We start from the raw sequence: 17635 nt of genomic DNA on the forward strand, positions 1-17635 counted from the left end.
CCGCTTCCGGCCCGTCGCCGCCTTCGGTTGCTTCCCGTCTGCTCGGCGGCTCCCCTCCCCCGCCGGGCTCTCTGCGCCCCTCCCGGGCGCCGGGGCGGCGGGGCCGTCGGCGTGCGGCCCGTCCGTGCGTCCGCGCGTGCGCCCGAGTGCGCCCCCGCGTCCGCCGCCCGCGCCAGGCGCGCGCCCCGCGACACCAAGGCCGAGCGGGGGCAGGGGTCTGCCCGCCATGAGCCCCCGGAGCCCGGCGTGAGGGGCCGAGGTGAGCGCGGGCCGGGGGCGCGGCGGGCCGGGCGCTCGGGCGTCCGTCGCGTGTGGCCCCTCGGCTCAGCCCCGCGGCCTTTGTGTGTGTGCGCGGCCGGCCTGCGCTCGGGCCCCGCCGCTGCCGCTGCCGGGTCGGGGTCCGCCGGGGTCCGTGCGCCTGCCGGGGTCCGGGGTCGGCGCGACGGCGCTGTCCCCTTCCTCGCCCTCCCCCGGGCCCCGCGTCTGCAGGTCCCGGGGACCCTGGACACCGCTCTCCCCCCGTTTCTCATTCATTGCCGTCCCCGCGAGCCCGGGCCCCCGCGCGCGTGCGGGGCTGGGTTGGCCTGGGACGTGCCCCCTCGCGCGGGGCTTTGGGTCCCTGGCGCGGTGGCCTGGAGTCCGGCTCTGCAGTCGGGCCCACTGCTTGCCGTGCACTAGTGCCCCTCGGCTGGCTTCTCAGGTCGGGGCCGTGCGTGTGCGCGGAGGTGGCCCTGGTGAAGCGCCCCGCTGCTGGGAGCTCCGGATTCCATTACTGCTCCCAGATTTCGCGTTCCACACCGAGCGTGCCCTGTCAGTCCTTTGGACGCTCCCTGGCGACTTTTGCCCCGTCGTTGCTCTCTCTTTAACCCAGTACTTCTGCTGGAATGCGTTTATTTTGAAAAACTTGGTCCCGTTCTGAGCAGTCGCGGGAATTTTAGCTTGGGTGCCTTGTTGACTTTTTTTTTTTTTTTTTTTTTAACGCGCCTTCGTACAGTTCCATAGCCTTAAAGCAGGGCATCTTCTGATACCACCCTTCTGGAAAAATGCTCTTTGCCTCTGATGATAAGGGCCGGGCAGCTTTATTGAGCTACTATCTGTGGGGCAGGGTGCCAAGCGCTCTATGTACTCATCTTATTTAATCACCCAGCCTGCCAGGTAGGAATTCTTTCCTTCAGGTCAGAGTCTCACAAACTGAATCGCAAGGAGGTTGCGCTGTTGGTAGCTCCTGGCCAGGATTTGGGCCCAGGTTTCATGTGTTCTGTATTCTTAGTTTTTTCCTGCAAATTTGTAGCATCAGGTTGTTGTCTGTTCGTTCAGGGTCTCAGTCTTTGCCCTTGGTCGTCTGCCTCACTGTCTACCGAGTTTCTGTCTCTGTCTCCTGTGACTTCTGCTCACCGTGTCTCTGGGTAGCTTCTCTCTCTCCCGTCAAGTGCCTCGTTCCCGTTCCGTCTGTGTCCTCTGTGTCGGTCCCACCAGCTCTTCATCTCAGTGTGTCTGGCTGGCCTGCTCGGCCCCCTGACCGTGTCTTTCTGGCTGTTCACATGTGCCTTCAAGAGCCTGGCTCTCCAGCCTGAGTTCAGAGCTGGGGCCAGCTGCCTGTCCCAGGACTTAGGTAGGTTGTGGGAGGGCTCGTTGGCGTGGATGTGGACTGTGGTGGTCAGAGTTGGCTCTGGAGCCAGGCCCGGGGAGTGGCTCTTCCTGTGCCTCAGTTTCCTCCGCTGTGAGGTGCTATGAATCATGGAGTTGGGAGGATTAATTGAGTCGCTGTGTGTAAAGCTTGGGGAAGAATGCCCGGCACAGGGTCTGCCTGGTTTCCGTCCTTTTGTTTCTTCCCCTCGCCTTTCTCTCAGCACACGTTAGTTTAAAAGCGGAGTTTTGGCGTCCAGGCAGCCACAGGTGGAGTCTGCGCTGCTGTGCTTGGTGCGTGACCTTGGCTGAATTGTCCAGCTTCCACGAGCCCCTGCCTTCCCATTCAGAATGCTGCTGATGGTGTTGGATGAGATAATGGGCATCTCTTGGTCAGCGAGCACCTGGCATGCGGCTGGGACCCCGGCAGCGGCTGTGCTCGCCCTTATCTCTCCTTCCCTGAGCCTCCAGCTCCCCCACCCTTGGGACGCCTTGTCCCCCTGGCATTGCCCGCCTCCCGCCTGCCTCTTTGTTCCCTTTATGGTCTCCTTGTGTGTCCTTGTTTCTGCCTCAGATTGTGCCTGGCCCACTCCTGCTCCAGAGGTCTTTCCTGCCTTCCCTCCTTCTCTTCCTTCCAGCGGTTTATTGAATGGCTCTTCTGGGGCAGCTGCTCTGATGGGAAAATTCGTGTCCATACAGACATGGTTTCTGTCCCCATGGGGCTCGTGGGTCGGCCTTAGCCACAGAGTCAAGACAGACGAGTATATAATCACGAGGATGCCTCAGTCTACCCGTGGGGCCCCTGGGGAACAATGACCACGGTGTTTGGGTGTGTAAAATCTGGGAAGCTTAAACAGACTTCTCAGGGTGAGTGGGCGTGATCTGGGTGGTGAGGGAGAGGAAGAGCAGGGTGACCGTCTCATAACCGCCCATGTTCATAGTGCATTTCCCACGCACCGGGTTCTCTCAGCTCCCTGGGTTACAGAACGAAACCCCAGTTTTTAGGGGGAAAACTGAGGTGCAGGATTTCCTGGCCCACCCAGGGCAACAGGGTAGGACGTGCTGCACTGAGGTGCTGCCGACCTATGATCCCTCACTGCACACTCTGCCTTCCTGCCTCACTGAGCAGGGCCCCCAAGCAGGAAGGAGCTGGGCATATTTGAGGAACTGAAAGATGGACTGGGTGACTAAGACGGGGGTTAATGAGGACCAGAGCCTTCTAGGCCCCAGGGGCAGTGGGGAACCCCATGAGGGTGTGGGTTCAGGCTGGGCAGCCCCAGGTCCCGCTTGTATTTCCAAAGGGCCTTTCCTTCTCAGATGCGGTGACCCACCAGCTCCTGCCACTGTCGTCTTCCTCGAGTCACTCCATCTCGCCACACCCGGGGGGCCCAGCACCCTCGCCACCACCCGCTACCATGTCGACCTCGTCGCTGCGGCGCCAGATGAAGAACATAGTCCACAACTACTCAGAGGCCGAGATCAAGGTCCGAGAAGCCACGAGCAACGACCCCTGGGGCCCATCCAGTTCCCTAATGTCTGAGATCGCTGACCTAACCTACAATGTCGTCGCCTTCTCCGAGATCATGAGCATGATCTGGAAGCGGCTCAATGACCATGGCAAGAACTGGAGGCACGTCTACAAGGTCAGTGCCCGGGCCTGTAGCGGGCCCTCACGTGCACACGACTGCGTGGGTGGGCGCAGGGCTCAGGTGGGGGTGCCACCGGGCCCACCTTCCCCGTGTTGTGGAGGAGCTGGGGTTCTAGGTCTTTATGTGCGGTCTCTCTCCCTTCGTCCCTCTTCTCATTTAATGAAGGTAACAGACACGAGAGCTTGAGAATGTTGAGTCTTAGGACTTCGAATTCTTTTTGAAAACATGGTACATTGACGAGCTTCGTCCACATAGAAGGCCGAAGCGGGTGCCCAGTGTTCGTCCCTCTGTGTGCCCGGAGCCCAGTTTCCTCTCAGAGGCAGCTGGTGTCCCCAGCGTTTGTGTTCTCCTTCAGGTGTGTGTGGACGTCCACAGGCACCAGGGAATTCTGGGAGCCGTGGGGCTGTTGTGTGTCAGCTCTGGTTATGTTGTCATAGGCGATTATCAGAACTCAGAGCTGCACGTGAGAACTGGTGCATTTTATCATACGTAAACTACCCCCGGTCTTAAAAGGGAAAATGGGCCTATATCTTAGAGATCGTTTCTTGTCAAAATATGGATTTGTCAACTTTTTTCCTTCTTTCCTTTGTTCCTTCCGTCCTTTTCTCTGCCCTTCCTTCCTTCCCTTTTTTAACAACTGCTGGTTACTTGGTGTTGAATTTTTAAGTAGTTTGTGGTGTTTTGCTTTTGTTAACAAGACTGTCACGAGTAGCCTTGTTTATTTGTCATTCTCTGGAACTGGAATTTCTGGGTCAAGGGGCACATGCACGTGTCATTTGGAGAAACGTGGACAGAATGCCCTCCACGGGAATCCTTTTGCTGGTCCCTAGTGATGTGTGCACGTGTCCTCATCTAGTGACCAGACAAGACTACAGGCTGTGGTCAAGGGGAACGTGTCTTTGGGCAACACTCAGTGAGCAGTTTTTCCATTTTCTGGCCTGGGTCCTGGTATCCTCCCCTTGGGTCAAGAAGTGGCAGTGGGCACAGGCTGGGGCAGATGGCCAGGTCCCACTCCTGGCAGTGAGGCTCAGACCAGCCTGTGGACCTCCTTCTGTGTGAGCTGGAGCGAGGTTCAGCCGTGTTGGCGAGTCCTCTTGCTGCCGTTTCTTCAGTGAACGTTGGCGGAGGGTCTGCTCTATGTGTGGCCGTGGACGAGGCAGATGAAGCTGCTGGCCCCATGGACTCCAGCTGGGGCCTCTGCCGGCTGGGCTCTCCGTCCCTCACCGGCACGGTAGCTCCCTCATTTCCCTTGGGCCTGGAAATGCTCTGGCTCGTTTTCACGCCCATCCCGACAAACCCGGGTTGGGTTCTCATTCCCGTGGGCTCTGTGCTGGGTCAGTTATGTTGCTGTTTGTTGTGAAGGACTGGGTGGCGTTTGTCTAGCTGAGAATCAGGGAAAGGGTGAGGGGTATGGGTGAGCCTTCGTGTGGAGGCGAAGGGAGGAGAAGCTTGGTGGGGCTCATGGACAGTATGCGAGGAGAGGTGAGTCCTGAGGGGCCCTGACTGCAGCTGGAGACACGCAGCTGTGGGCACAGAATCCCCGAGAAGTACTTTCCTGTCCCCACTCTTTAGGTGGGGACGTGGAGGCATGAGGAGGCTCGGGGCTGCCCAGAGGGCAGGGGCAAAGGAGTCCCGGAGCCCGTTCTGACTCAGCTGTCACCTCTCTGCTCTGAGGAATCAGGGTCTCAAGTTTTATTTCTTTTTTTTTTTTTTTTTTTTTTTAAAGAGTTTTATTTATTTATTTGACCGAGAGAGACACAAGCAGGAGGAGTGGGAGAGGGAGAAGCAGGCCTCCCGCTGAGCAGGGAGCCCGATGCGGGGCTCGATCCCAGGATCCTGAGCTCATGATCTGAGCCTAAGGCAGACCTTAACAACTGAGCCACCCAGGTGCCCCTCTTTTTTTTTTTTTTTTTAAACATTTCATTTATTTATTTGACAGAGAGAGACACAGCGAGAGAGGGAACACAAGCAGGGGGAGTGGGAGAGGGAGAAGCAGGCTCCCCGCCGAGCAGGGAGCCCGATGCGGGGCTCGATCCCAGGACCCTGGGATCATGACCTGACCTGAAGGCAGACGCTTCACGACTGAGCCACCCAAGTGCCCCAGCTTTATTTTTTCAAATAAGTGTGGAAATATTTTAATAAGTATGTATCGTTTTTATTTTTAAGAAATATGTGTTTTTATTTTTAAGAAATTTCCTTTTTTTTCAAGTAAACGTGGAAATATTTATCTTTTTTTTTAAAGATTTTAATTATTTATTTGACAGAGACACAGCGAGAGAGGGAACACAAGCAGGGGGAGTGGGAGAGGGAGAAGCAGGCTTCCCGCAGAGCAGGGAGCCCGATGTGGGACTCGATCCCAGGACCCTGGGATCATGACCTGAGCCGAAGGCAGACGCTTAATGACTGAGCCACCCAGGCGCCCCTCAAGTTTTATCTTTTAAACCAGAGGTCAACGCACGACGGCCACGGGTCAAATCTGGCCTGCCGCCCATGTTTGTAAAGCCTGTGGGTGCGGCCGGGCCCGTGCGTCTGCAGCTGCCTCCCTCTGAGGCACAGAGCTGAGTGGTCAGCACAGGGGCCGTGTGGCCCGAAAAGCTGGGTTATTGATCACCTGGGCCCTTCAGAGGAAGTTTGCTGGTCCCTGTGTTAGACGCTCGTACGCTGATCCGTCCGCCATCCGTGAGCAAGCGCTTTTGAAAATTAACAGGGACTGTTGAGTTGTCCTGTTGCTTGCTTTTGAGAAAACGTCCACGTTTGCCGTTGTGGTTCCCATCGTGAGCGCGCGACCCCGCAGCTCTCACACGTGCGCACACCTGTGAGGCCAGCACCCAGATGGAGATGGAGGGCGTCCCCGTCCCCCCAGGCCTGCTCACGCACCCCTCCCCCAGAAGCATCCTGCCCTGTCTCCTGTCTGCCAGGCTGGTTCTGGAACTCTCCATGGGCTCATGCACGTGGTCCTCTGTGTCTGCTGCATCTGGGAGGTTTCTTTAGTTACCTCGCTGTGTGTGCTGCTTGCATCCCATGAGCACGCTGTGCATCCTCCGTGTGCATTTGACCCTTGACGGGCGTTTGGGTTACTCCGGGTTCCCTGTCTCTCTAACCGCACTCACTGCCAAGCTCTCCAGAGCCCTGGAACGGGTTCTTCCAATTTGTTGGGTGCGAGTCCCATCCTGGGCGGAGGCGAGGCCGTCTGTTTGTGTCACGTAGGGTGACTGACCTGCTGGGAGGCGCGCGTTGTATGTGCAGCCATGGTGTTCCCAGCAGAGCTGGCCCAGGGTGCGCCGAGCCTGCCTGCCCTCCATGCCCGGCGCGGTCTGCTGCTTTCTTTCTGCTGTGATGCCGAAACACCTCGAGGGCTGGTTAAAGACTCACCTCTGATTCCTGTTGACACACCTTCGGGCAGCCGGCCAGGTCCAGGTCCGGCTCCCGAGGACGGTGGCGAGTTACCCACGACCCACAGCGGGGTCCCCGGCACATCTCATAGCTGCTGAGCCAGCTCAGCCCCAATGGCCGGGGCCTCCCTCTGTTGTTCGGCTGTGCTCTGGGCGGCTGTCGGGGGCACTCTGAGGTGCACTGTTGTCTGAGGACTGGCGCTTTTTGCTCCCGTTTAACTTTGCCTTGTCGGGAAGAGAATTTGTCCTCCGCCCTGGAATGCCGCGGCTGGCGCGGGGTGTCCCACTGCCCTGCAGAGAGGGGGCCTGAGCACACCCTGCCGCTTGGCGCCTCCCTCCCTCCCGCCGATTCGGGGGTGGGGGGAGTCGCCTCCTCGTCATCCTGAGTTGTGAAGTCTTCGGCAGGAGGGGTGATGCTTTCCAGACTCTCGGACGGTGGAGAAAGCGGTGTGCGGGCCCCTGGCCCGGGCTGCTCTGGGCGATAAACAAGCGTGTCTTTGTGGCTGTGCTGCTCTGGGTGTTCCTCTTAGAGAAGTCGAGCGGGGCCTGCACCCCTGTGGGAAGTCCGGGTGAGGCTGCAGGGGCTGCCGTTCCGTCTTTCTACCAGACGTGTGGACGCCGTGCCGCACGAGTCCCCCTCGGGAAGCGTGCAGTGCCGGGGCATTGAGCGTGTTCCCTGCCGCCTACGTCCAGAGCGTTCTTGTCACCCTGAGCACAAACCCCGTATCCGTTAAGGATCCCCCAGCCCCTGGCGGCCGTGAACCCCCTTCCTCTGTGGGTGGGCCTGGCGAGGACGTTCCGTGTGAGCACAGCCATGCGCCGCGCGCTCTTTGGAGTCTGGCTGCTTTCACGCAGCACCGCGTCGTCGGGGTCGTCCCGGCAGGTGGCCGCTCGTGGCTGTGCTCTGTTCTTCCTCGCGCTGTGTGGGGTCCGCCGTGTGGGTTGGTGCTGGGACTGGGGTCCCGGCGGCCGTGTGAGCGACCGGTGTGCCCCGCCCCGAAGGCCATGACGCTGATGGAGTACCTCATCAAGACCGGCTCGGAGCGTGTGTCACAGCAATGCAAGGAGAACATGTACGCCGTGCAGACGCTGAAGGACTTCCAGTACGTGGACCGTGACGGCAAGGACCAGGGCGTGAACGTGCGCGAGAAGGCCAAACAGCTGGTGGCCCTGCTGCGTGACGAGGACCGGCTGCGGGAGGAGCGCGCCCACGCGCTCAAGACCAAGGAGAAGCTGGCGCAGACCGCCACCGGTGAGGCCGCCGCCCCCAGGAGGTCCCTCCCGGCCCACCCGCCCCTTCTTCTCCAAGCCCCTGGTGGCCTCCTTGCTGGGCGCCCCATGCCCAGCCGCCGAGCCCTCTCGCTCCCTCTGCTGCCCGGCCAGGCGGGCCGGAGTTCCAGATTCAGGCCCTCCCCTCCCATGACGGTCCTCCCCGTCCCGTCCCCCTCACTGTAGGGCCCGAGAGCCGAGAACCTTTGTGTTCACGCAGAAATGTTGACCAAGAGCCACTCAGGGCCCGGGGGTGCCCCTGCCCGCAGCCTGGGCCCTGGAGCTGCCAGCCGGGTTTGCCCCCGGGCCCGCCTGAGGGCACTCAGTGCCTGAGACCAAGCGCACGGGACCTGGAGGGGGCTGCCTAGGGTGGGGGGTTCGGGTCGGCTCTCTGAGGGGCCCGTGCAGGCCAGCTGGGATGAGCAGGCGGGCGGCTCCCCCCAGCTCAGCTGGTCCTCTGCCTGCGTTAGGCCCCCGCGCCCTGTCCGTCCCTCCTTCCAGATGGTCATCCCCCTTCCCATTCTCTGCCTCCCTTCCTTCACTGCTGCCTCTCACCCCTCGCGTCAGCCACAGCCGGGAAGAGGTTGGGGGCTGAGGATGCGGGCGCAGTTGTTCCCCGAACGCCCAGCTGGTCCTGCTGTACAGTTCTCCAGCAGCCCTGGAGATGCAGGCCGCTGGACGTGCTGGGAGCTTTGTGGGAGCCGGGATGAAGGACCTGTGTGTCCCGCACCCGCCCCGGGCTCTGGGCCAGGCCCCAGGCGTGCAGTGTGGGAATCTGGGTCGTGGGCTCCGAGGCTCCCAAACTTCCTCCCTCTCTCCTGGCGGGCTCTTGCTCTCGGGCCAGCAGGGCTTCTGGGGGCGGCGGAGGCCCGCCGTCCGGGCTGCGGGGCCCCCTTCCCCTTCTGCACCGGGGTCTCAGCTGATTCTCCCCACGGCAGCCTCCTCAGCAGCGGTGGGCTCTGGGCCCCCGCCCGAGGCGGAGCAGGCGTGGCCACAGAGCAGCGGGGAGGAGGAGCTGCAGCTGCAGCTGGCCCTGGCCATGAGCAAGGAGGAGGCCGACCAGGTGCCGGGCGGGCTGGGGGGCGCGGCGGGGGTTTGCCTTTGGTTCTGCCATCCCATCTCCATCCTTCGTCCCGCAGCTCCTGAGGGCTGCTGCTCGGTCTTCCCCCCGCCCTGCCTCTCTGGTCTGTCCGCTGCTCCCCTCTGCTCGCCCTCTGACCTCGTCCTGAGAATTCTTGTTCTTTCTGCGTGGATGCCTGTCTCTCTCTCCTGTCTGTGAGCTGTCCGTGGCTCTCTCCGTCCCTGGCTCCCCTCCGTTGCTCTGTGTGTGTGTGTCCTTCCTCTTCTCCCTCCTTTCTGCTCTCCCCCCATCTCGTGTCCCGCCCCGGCCCCTTCACGCTCTCTCTCCCCCAGCCCCCGTCCTGCGGCCCCGAGGACGACGTCCAGCTCCAGCTGGCCCTTAGTTTGAGCCGAGAGGAGCACGACAAGGTCAGAGCAGCCTCCCTACCCTCCGTAGGGTTCCCCTCAGACCCTCCTCAGGTCCCCACTTCCTTGCGCCTCCTTTCCCCACCCCAGCCCCATCCCTAGTCTACACACGTTCTGCCGAAGCATTTCCAGCTGGGAGACCTGTGTCAGACGGATTCTCAGACGGGTGCAGTCTCAGCAGGTGAAGCAGATGCCTCGTAGCTGCTCCCGGTGGTGAGGGAGCCCTTCCCTCACCCTCCGGCACAGCCCGGGGCTTGGTCACCTCCACCCAGCACAGCAGACGCCACAGACTCAGGCATCTGGCGGGAGGGCCCGTCCTCCCCGGGGCCCCATGCTTCCCAAGCCTGTCGGAGCCGTGCCGGGCCAGGCCCATCTCCCGCACACCACCCCTGTGTCCCCCTCCCCCCTCCCCACACATTGTCCACATCCCATTTTAATTTTGTCACTTTTGTCTGGGTGGGAGAGGGTCACTGGGGGCCGTGCACTTGGGCGGGGGGCAGTCCTGCCACTCACATTCTGACCCTCCCTTGCCACCTGCTTCCGTGACCCGAACAGGAAGAGCGGATCCGCCGTGGGGACGACCTGAGGCTGCAGATGGCCATAGAGGAGAGCAGGAGGGAGACCGGCGGCCAGGAGGAGGTGAGCACGGGCAGGCCGCCCCACTCGCCATGCGCTCCGGGGCCTCGGGCAGGGCACCAGGCGGCGGCTGCTGCAGGTAGCTGTCTTCTCACGGAGGTGCGTGGAGACCTGGAGACCGGAAGGCACTTGGTCAGTGCCCGGGGAGCACAGAGCGCTCTAGGTGTGACCTCCCTGTCTCTGCCGTGGGAGACTCCGCTGCTCCTGGTCAGTCCTTGTCACTGAGCAGCCCGATCGTGCGAGAAGGGGATGGCGTAGAGCTCCTGCACGCTCGCGTTGTCTGGGGCGCCTCCTCAGGGTCCGCCCACACCCCGGACTCCGAGGGTCGGTGGGTGAGCGAGACCAGTCTGGTCCCCAACCTTCTGGGCCTCCAGTCCCCCCGGTGGAGACAGATGACGTCTGGTGGTGTTCTTCAACCCTTCTCTTGGCTCTGAGGGTGGACGGGTTTCCTCCTCATGTCGGGGCCACGGTCACTCACGTGGCTGGGGCATCCAAGCTGGCCTCTTGTGTGGCCTCACGCCGGGCGCTGTGAGTGTTCCTGAGTGTCTTCATAGTGCGGTCGGCCTCCGCAGGGGGGTGGGTCATGGGGCTAGCTCCGATCAGAGGGTGTAGACACTCTCCTGATGGGCATGGGGCAGCTCTTGGTGGAAAAGCCTGCTCACGCCGGCTTCAGCCAAAGGGTCTCCCGGATGCCTGACAGCTCAGAGTGTCGGTCCCAGCACCTGCTGCTTTTGTCCTGTGGGGACGGGAGATGTGTGCCTTTGCATCCAGAGACACCAGGGCCTCTGGTTGGCTGGGTTCACCCCCAGGACAAGGGGAGGTTGTATGCACACGCATGTATGTTGGTCACATGAGGCACTGGAGGCCTGGAGCGTGCAGTGATGTGGGACGGGTGCTGGGCCTCAGCCAGGACCGTTCAGGGGGGCCTGTGATGACCCGAGACTCGGTGGGCGCCCCAGGGCAGACCTCCCAGAGTGCGTGGGGAGTGCACAGGCAGGGCTGGGAGGAGCGGCTTTGGGCTTTGGCCTCTGTTCTCGTTCCGGGTGGGAACTGGGGAGTGGATGGAGGGATGGGGGCAGGACCAGGTGGGACTCTTGGATTTGGTGCTGGGCTGGGTTGGGCTGGGGTGGTGGGGGAGCGGACAGAGCGGGGGCGGGGTGGGAATGGGAGGTGGGGAGGCTGCCTCCTCCTGTCTCACGGCCCCCGGTTATCCCTCTGTGGCGGCCAACGCCTCGGCTCTCTCCGCTCTCTTGTTCTGCGGCCATCTCTCCTCCAGGTTCTCTTCCCAGTCCCCTGGCCTGGCCTGCTCGGACCTCATATGCTTCCTCTCCTTTGTTTCCTGCAGTCATCCCTCATGGATCTTGCTGACGTCTTCACGGCCCCGGCTCCACCGCCAGCCTCGGACCCCTGGGGGGGCCCAGCGCCCATGAGCGCCCCCACCTCGGACCCTTGGGGGGGTGCCCCTGTCCCTCCAGCTGCTGATCCCTGGGGTGGTCCAGCCCCTACACCAGCCTCTGGGGACCCTTGGAGGCCAGCTGCCCCTGCGGGGCCCCCGGTTGACCCTTGGGGTGGGACCCAGGCCCCTGCAGCTGGAGAGGGGCCCACGCCTGACCCATGGGGGAGCTCTGATGGTGAGTGCTGGCTGCCTGCCTACTCCAGCCTCCACATCCAGTGTGCAGTGCGGGGCACACCCTGGGGCAGGGACACATACAGTCAAGCGGGTGACAGGCAGCTGGGGGGGGTCAGATAAGACAGCCCAGAGGAGGGTGGGTGAGGGAGCCTTGAAGGATAATGGGAAGGGCACCAGGGGGTGTCGGGCTGTGGAGAGGCTGCCAGGGTGGAGTCAGGGTGGGGTGTCTGGTGAGCCTGGGTACAGGCAGTCTGGGAAGGGGCCACATACCCTGTGGGGACTTCAGGGAGCTCTGGGGGCTTCGGGGTGGGGGTTGGGCACACCTAGGTGAGGCACACACTCAAGGCCCCTTACCCAGCTGGCGAGCTTCTTGGGGGCTTTCCAGAGGCCTCAAGGCTGAGGAGGGCTTTGCCAGGAAGGGACAGGTGGGCAAAGGCCCAGCAGCGGTGTACCATGGGTACATCGTGGCACCAGGCGGGAAGGGCTGGCTGGGGCTGCACCCACCTGAAGCCTCTGGGATGTCCAGCTGCATCCCAGGACGTCCGGGACGGGGGGGGGGTGGCTTCTGGGAGGGAGTGGGCCTACATTCGTAGGTGACAAATCCTCCAACCACCAGCTTCTCACATGCCTCCTTCCTCACCCAGGTGGGGCCCCCGTTGGCGGACCCCCTGCCTCTGATCCCTGGGCTCCAGCCCCGGCCTTCTCAGACCCCTGGGGAGGGTCACCTGCCAAGCCCAGCACCAATGGCACTGCAGGTACTGGGGGGCTCTGGGGTCAGGCTGCGGGGGCCTGAGAGAGAGAGTGTGTGTGTGTGCAGGTGAGCGTGAGGTGTCTGCTCTCGGGTGTTGGGGGGCAGGGGGAGTGGGAGGCTGGTCCCCTCGACCAGCTGAGCCGACCTCCTGGGCCCCTACAGCAGTGGGTTTTGACACGGAGCCTGATGAGTTTTCCGATTTTGACCGACTGCGCACAGCCCTGCCAACCTCCGGGAGCAGCACGGGTGAGCCGCCCCGCCCCCGCCGTGCCCCCCGCCGTGCCCCCCGCCGTGCCCCCCGCCGTGCCCCCCCCCCGCCCTGCCTGTGCCCCAGCCCCCCGCCCGCAGGCTCCTTGGCAGGCGGGCTTCTGAGTGAGGGGTTAAGCAGGGTGGATTGCAGCTCCCCATGGGCCGTGGTTTTATTAAAGCTTGTTGGTTTATCTTGGAAAAGAAAGCTTTAACTTTGTTTCGAGTAATTTTGTATTTAGAGAAAAGTTGCAAGAATAGTACAAACAGTTCTTTTTCCGGGGCTTCCCCGTATAGTGATCTCTGAGTTCTCTGCCCCCTGGAACGTTTCTCTGCGTGTTTCTGAGCGCCCGGCCGGCCGTACCTGCATTATCAGCAGTGTGGTGACCACAAGGGGCCTCTGGCGAGTGTCCCCTTCCTGGCCTGCCCACGGCTGCCTCGGGGCCCAGTGCATCTTTCCCAGCAGGCATCCCATCCACGGGGCACCTCGCCTTTGGGTGTCCTGGCTCCTGTGTTCCCTCCTCCTGGCCAGAGTCCAGGCTGGCTCTGTCCTCGATAGGAGACCCGTCCCTGCAAGCTGTCCGGAGGGCACGGGAGCCTCTCTTCCCACAGCAGTGTGGTGCCTTCGTTCCCTTTCCTTGTTCATCTTTGAGTGACGTGGGCCCGCAGGAGGACGTGGGACTGGTGGGGCACCAGCGGTCCCCTCCCGTCCCCCCAGGCCCACCTTGGTTACTGTGCAATCTGTAGTTGGCGTTCCTCTGGGCCTCTCCTCTCTCTGCACCAATTTGTGCATCCTCCGATGTCAGATAGGATTCCTGGGCGCCTGGGTGGCTCAGTTGGTTAAGCGACTGCCTTCGGCTCAGCTCATGATCCTGGAGTCCCTGGATCGAGTCCCGCATCGGGCTCCCTGCTCGGCGGGGAGTCTGCTTCTCCCTCTGACCCCCCCCCCCACGTGCGCGTGTTCTCTCTCTCTCTCAAATAAATAAATAAGATCTTTTTTTTTTTTTTTAAAGATTTTATTTATTTATTTGACAGAGACACAGCGAGAGAGGGAACACAGGCAGGGGGAGCGGGAGAGGGAGAAGCAGGCTTCCCGCGGAGCAGGGAGCCCGATGCGGGGCTCGATCCCAGGACTCTGGGATCATGACCTGAGCCGAAGGCAGATGCCTAACGACTGAGCCACCCAGGCGCCCCAATAAATAAGATCTTAAAAAAAAAAAAAAAAAAAAGATAGGATTCCTGAATCTCTTTCTTTAAGGAAATCAGGTCAAGCTGATAGACGTTACCTAGGCTACTGGGCTCCTGGGTGCCTGCCATTGTCTGTCCACCGTGAAGTTTCTGCTTGGGACTGTGGGACCGGTGGGGTTTTTGTGGGGCTATGTGAGCACCCCTCAAGTACTCTTGTCCCTTGGTGGCTCTCCCCAGCACTCTGCCCCGGAGGCCATGCGCTGCTTTTCCTTGGACCCGTGTCCCTCCCTGGGCTCTGCCTCTCAGTACCACGGCCTCCCTGTTTGAGGCCCCCACTGTCCATCTTGCCCTGACCCCCTCTCTGGCTTCTTCTAGGGGAGCTGGAGCTGCTCGCCGGAGAGGTGCCCGCCCGCAGTCCTGGGGTGTTTGACATGAGTGGGGTCGGGGGCTCTCTGGCTGAGGCCGTGGGGAGCCCCCCACCCGCAGTTGCCCCAACACCACCACCGCCCACACGGAAGACACCAGAGTCATTCCTGGGGCCTAATGCAGCTCTCGTCGATCTGGACTCGCTGGTGAGCCGGCCGGGCCCCACGCCGCCAGGAGCCAAGGCCTCCAACCCCTTCCTGCCAAGCGGTGAGTGTGGGCCTCCCAGGCCGGTCCTGCCTGCTGACCTCCTCCCCAGGCAGACCCCTGACTCTGCTCTGCGTGTCTCTTCTCCTTTCTCTCCTGTAGGAGCCCCGACCACCGGCCCCTCCATCACCAACCCCTTCCAGCCCGCACCCCCTGCGACGCTCACGCTGAACCAGCTCCGGCTTAGCCCTGTGCCCCCGGTCCCTGGAGCACCACCAACATACATCTCTCCCCTTGGTGGGGGCCCTGGCCTGCCCCCCATGATGCCCCCAGGCCCCCCGGCCCCCAACACTAACCCCTTCCTCCTATAATCCAGGAGGGAGGGGGATTTGGCCTGGCCTGGCTTCCCCCATTTCTGCTCCCTGGGAGACCAGTGTTGTGAGTGCATGTGAAGCGGGGGACCCCCCGCCCCCACCCCAGCACCCTCTCCCTCCTGGGGCCCACTCACACTACACCCTCTTCCATGTCCCCCCACCCCACCTCCCTGGAGAGAAACTGGACATGGGGGATGGGGAGGGGTGCTGGCCAGAGGAGGACCCCTTTCCTGTGGCATTAGGGGAGGGACAGCTGGGGGTCCCCCCATCCATCCCCCTCCCTCCCAGCTGGTCCCTCAGTCAGTGTTTGAGCCTCCTCGTCCCCATGCACATCCCTTGGTGAATCCTTGGTGATAATTTTGGCGACTTCGGGAATAAATGGCAATTCTCACGGGTGTGGCTCCCCCAAGTTCCCATCCGTGATTCATAGGACCCCTCACCTGGGGGCCAGGGCTCCAACCTGGTTGCCTCTTCTCGGAAGCCTTTCTGTTCTGGGGGCAGGTGGGGCTCTGTGGGTGCGGGGGGGGGGGGCGGTGCAGCCCACTTAGGGCTGGAGAGCTGATGGGGTTGTTGGATGGGGGTCAGGGGTCGTCCAGGGCTCGGTAAGCTGCTGGGGAGCCCTTGACAGCACTACCGTGCTGTGTCCCCGCGGACGGGACCCCCACCGCGCGCACATCCCCCCTCCGGCCAGTGGTCCTGAGAAACCGGAGTCTGCTGCTGCTGGAGCCCGGCCCCCCCGGGGCCACCCATTTGCTGGGCCTGTGTTCTTCCCCCGCTGACCCGCCCCCGCTGGATCCCTCGCCCACGGCGATGAGGGCTGAGCGTCTCTCCCCAAGGAGGTGGCCCGCTTGAGAGGCTGGCTTGTGAGCCCCGAACAGCCATGGGGACGGGGGGCTGAGACAGATGGCAGAGCAGGAGTGAGCTCAGGAGAAGGGCGGTGGGACTCCTGTCCCTGCTGTCGGGGGGGGGGTGGGGGCAGGCTGACAGGCTCCCTCCTGCAGATGACCGGCGGGGACTGGAGGGCTGGAGGGAGGGAGGGGAGAGCGGCAGCCTCCCCATCCAGAGAAGGGCGTGCCTGGGGGCGCTGGAAGCTGGCCGGGAGTGTCTCTTGGGCTGGCCCCGGAGCGCGGCGCCGTTGCCGGCTCGGGCGCCCCATCGTGCTCTCCTGGAAGGCTGTGGTGGTCCGCGCGTCCGTCCTCGTCACACGCGAGCAGCACGGCCAAGCCCAGCAGCAGCGCCGTCACACGCAGCTGCACAGCTTAGGGCTTTTCGGCATTCGCTCCCGGGCCTGCTCCTTTCCCGTCCTTCGGCGCGAGTGCACCTGGCCTCCGAAGGCCTTGTGTCCCGCACTCGTTCGTCTGTGCAGAATATGCTAGCCACCACTTCCCAGTAGAGCCCCCCATTCGTCCCGATCGCCTGCGCTTGTGACCCATCCGACCTGAACGCCGAAGGAGCGCAGCCGTCTAATCTGTGCCTGCCTCACCGGTTCGTGGCTCTCCGCCGCGCTGCCCCGGCGGCCGCTGTGGGTGCCTGTGGGCTTCCACTGGGTGTGTCTGCAGGGGCCGAGGGCCGGAGGGGACAGGGTGGCCCAGGGCTTGTCTGGGGGGGCGCCGGGGTCTGTGACGCGCGTGGCTCTGGAGACGGAGGTCCTGCGCTGTGCGTCCAGCGCCGGACCCCAGCGCGCACCCCGCCCGCGCTCCCCTGCTCGCCAGCGCCTCGGTGCGTGTGCTCGCGCGGCCCACTGCTCCAGTCCTTCGCGCGCGTTCCGTCGCCACCTGTCTCAGCCAGCCTCCGCCTCCGCCTCACCTTCCCTCGAGAACTCGGTCTGCCTCTCCGTGCAGATCCTCTCCTCCTGCTTGGGCCCCATGCCGCGCCGCCCTGCGCGTTGGACCCCATGCCCCTTCTGCGCTTTCGGGGTGCACACACCCTGCGCTGGGCTGTGACCCCGCCGGCAGTCAGCGCATGACGCCCCGACGCGGGTGGGCCAGCCAGGGCCCGGCCGCCTGCTGCTGCTTGTAAATAAAGGTTCACTGGAACACGGCCCCTTGTTTTCATATTGTCTGTGGCAGCTTCCATCTACAAAGGCAGCGGGAAGTAGATAGGGCAGACACCACGTGGCCCGTTGAGCCGAATGTATTTACTACCCGACTAAGAAGAGTTAGCTCCCTGCAACTCCTTGTCTTGGTGTCTGCAGGCCTGTCACGCCCCTGCCCCGAGACAGCCACACACTCCCCAGGGGCGCTGTCTTTGCCATCCTTCGCTTCCTATTATTTCTCTGGTGTCATTCTGCTTTTAGGGCTGATTCCTTTTCATCACTCATGTATCTTAGTTTGCATATTTGTAATTTCAGAGGGCTCCATTTAACGATTGCTCCTTACAATGCACATTTTATGGACGTTTTCAAGCACACAACTCAACGACTGTCATAATCTGCCTCCCAGTCCCTTGAATGCCCGCGGGACTTGACGGTCAGTGTTCCTGGCTGGTCCTCCTCATCCGCAGCACCCTGGGAGCCCCCTCTGAGAACTGCACCGAGGCAGTCCCTTCTGCTGCTCGGGGACCTGCAAGCGTTTGCTCTCCAGGGGGGATGACCCACCGTGGCAGAAGTGCTCCTGGTACCTAGGAAGATTCTCACTGACCGTCTCCATGATCGGACAGATTGACCACATACAGAAGTTAAGCATGGTCCTTATTGGAAAGGGCTGGGTCCCATGCACATTCCCCCTGCCAGGGTGGCACACACAGTCCCCCCTGCAATGACACGCCCACCAGCCGCTAGAGAACCCCCCCCTGGGCTGACAGCCACCAGCTCACTCCCT

The 17635-nt window shown here is 62.3% G+C and overlaps 1 protein-coding gene across 6 annotated transcripts in view; it reads left to right on the forward strand.

The window, feature by feature from the left end:
- EPN1 (epsin 1) overlaps positions 1-15220 on the forward strand; it is a 19472-nt gene extending 4252 nt beyond the window's left edge. The window contains exons 1-11 of one of the 6 annotated variants that reach the window (XM_064580533.1): positions 3-259; positions 2944-3269; positions 7754-7919; positions 8875-8999; positions 9350-9424; positions 9977-10060; positions 11403-11688; positions 12332-12442; positions 12601-12684; positions 14248-14505; positions 14605-15220. In XM_064580533.1, the coding sequence (XP_064436603.1) occupies positions 3042-3269; positions 7754-7919; positions 8875-8999; positions 9350-9424; positions 9977-10060; positions 11403-11688; positions 12332-12442; positions 12601-12684; positions 14248-14505; positions 14605-14813 (1626 nt within the window). In that variant the 5' untranslated portion in view covers positions 3-259; positions 2944-3041 and the 3' untranslated portion in view covers positions 14814-15220. Of the gene's footprint in view, positions 1-2; positions 260-2943; positions 3270-7669; positions 7920-8874; positions 9000-9349; positions 9425-9976; positions 10061-11402; positions 11689-12331; positions 12443-12600; positions 12685-14247; positions 14506-14604 lie in introns of those variants that run through there. The other 5 variants (XM_064580529.1, XM_045892224.3, XM_064580530.1 and 2 more) reach the window with 5 other exon arrangements.
- Positions 15221-17635: the final 2415 nt, after the last annotated feature.

The sequence above is a fragment of the Mirounga angustirostris genome, unplaced genomic scaffold, assembly GCF_029215605.1.
Source record: "Mirounga angustirostris isolate CCGP_5_RB_7025 unplaced genomic scaffold, mMirAng1.0.hap1 SCAF_16, whole genome shotgun sequence".
Classification (NCBI taxonomy): domain Eukaryota; kingdom Metazoa; phylum Chordata; class Mammalia; order Carnivora; family Phocidae; genus Mirounga; species Mirounga angustirostris.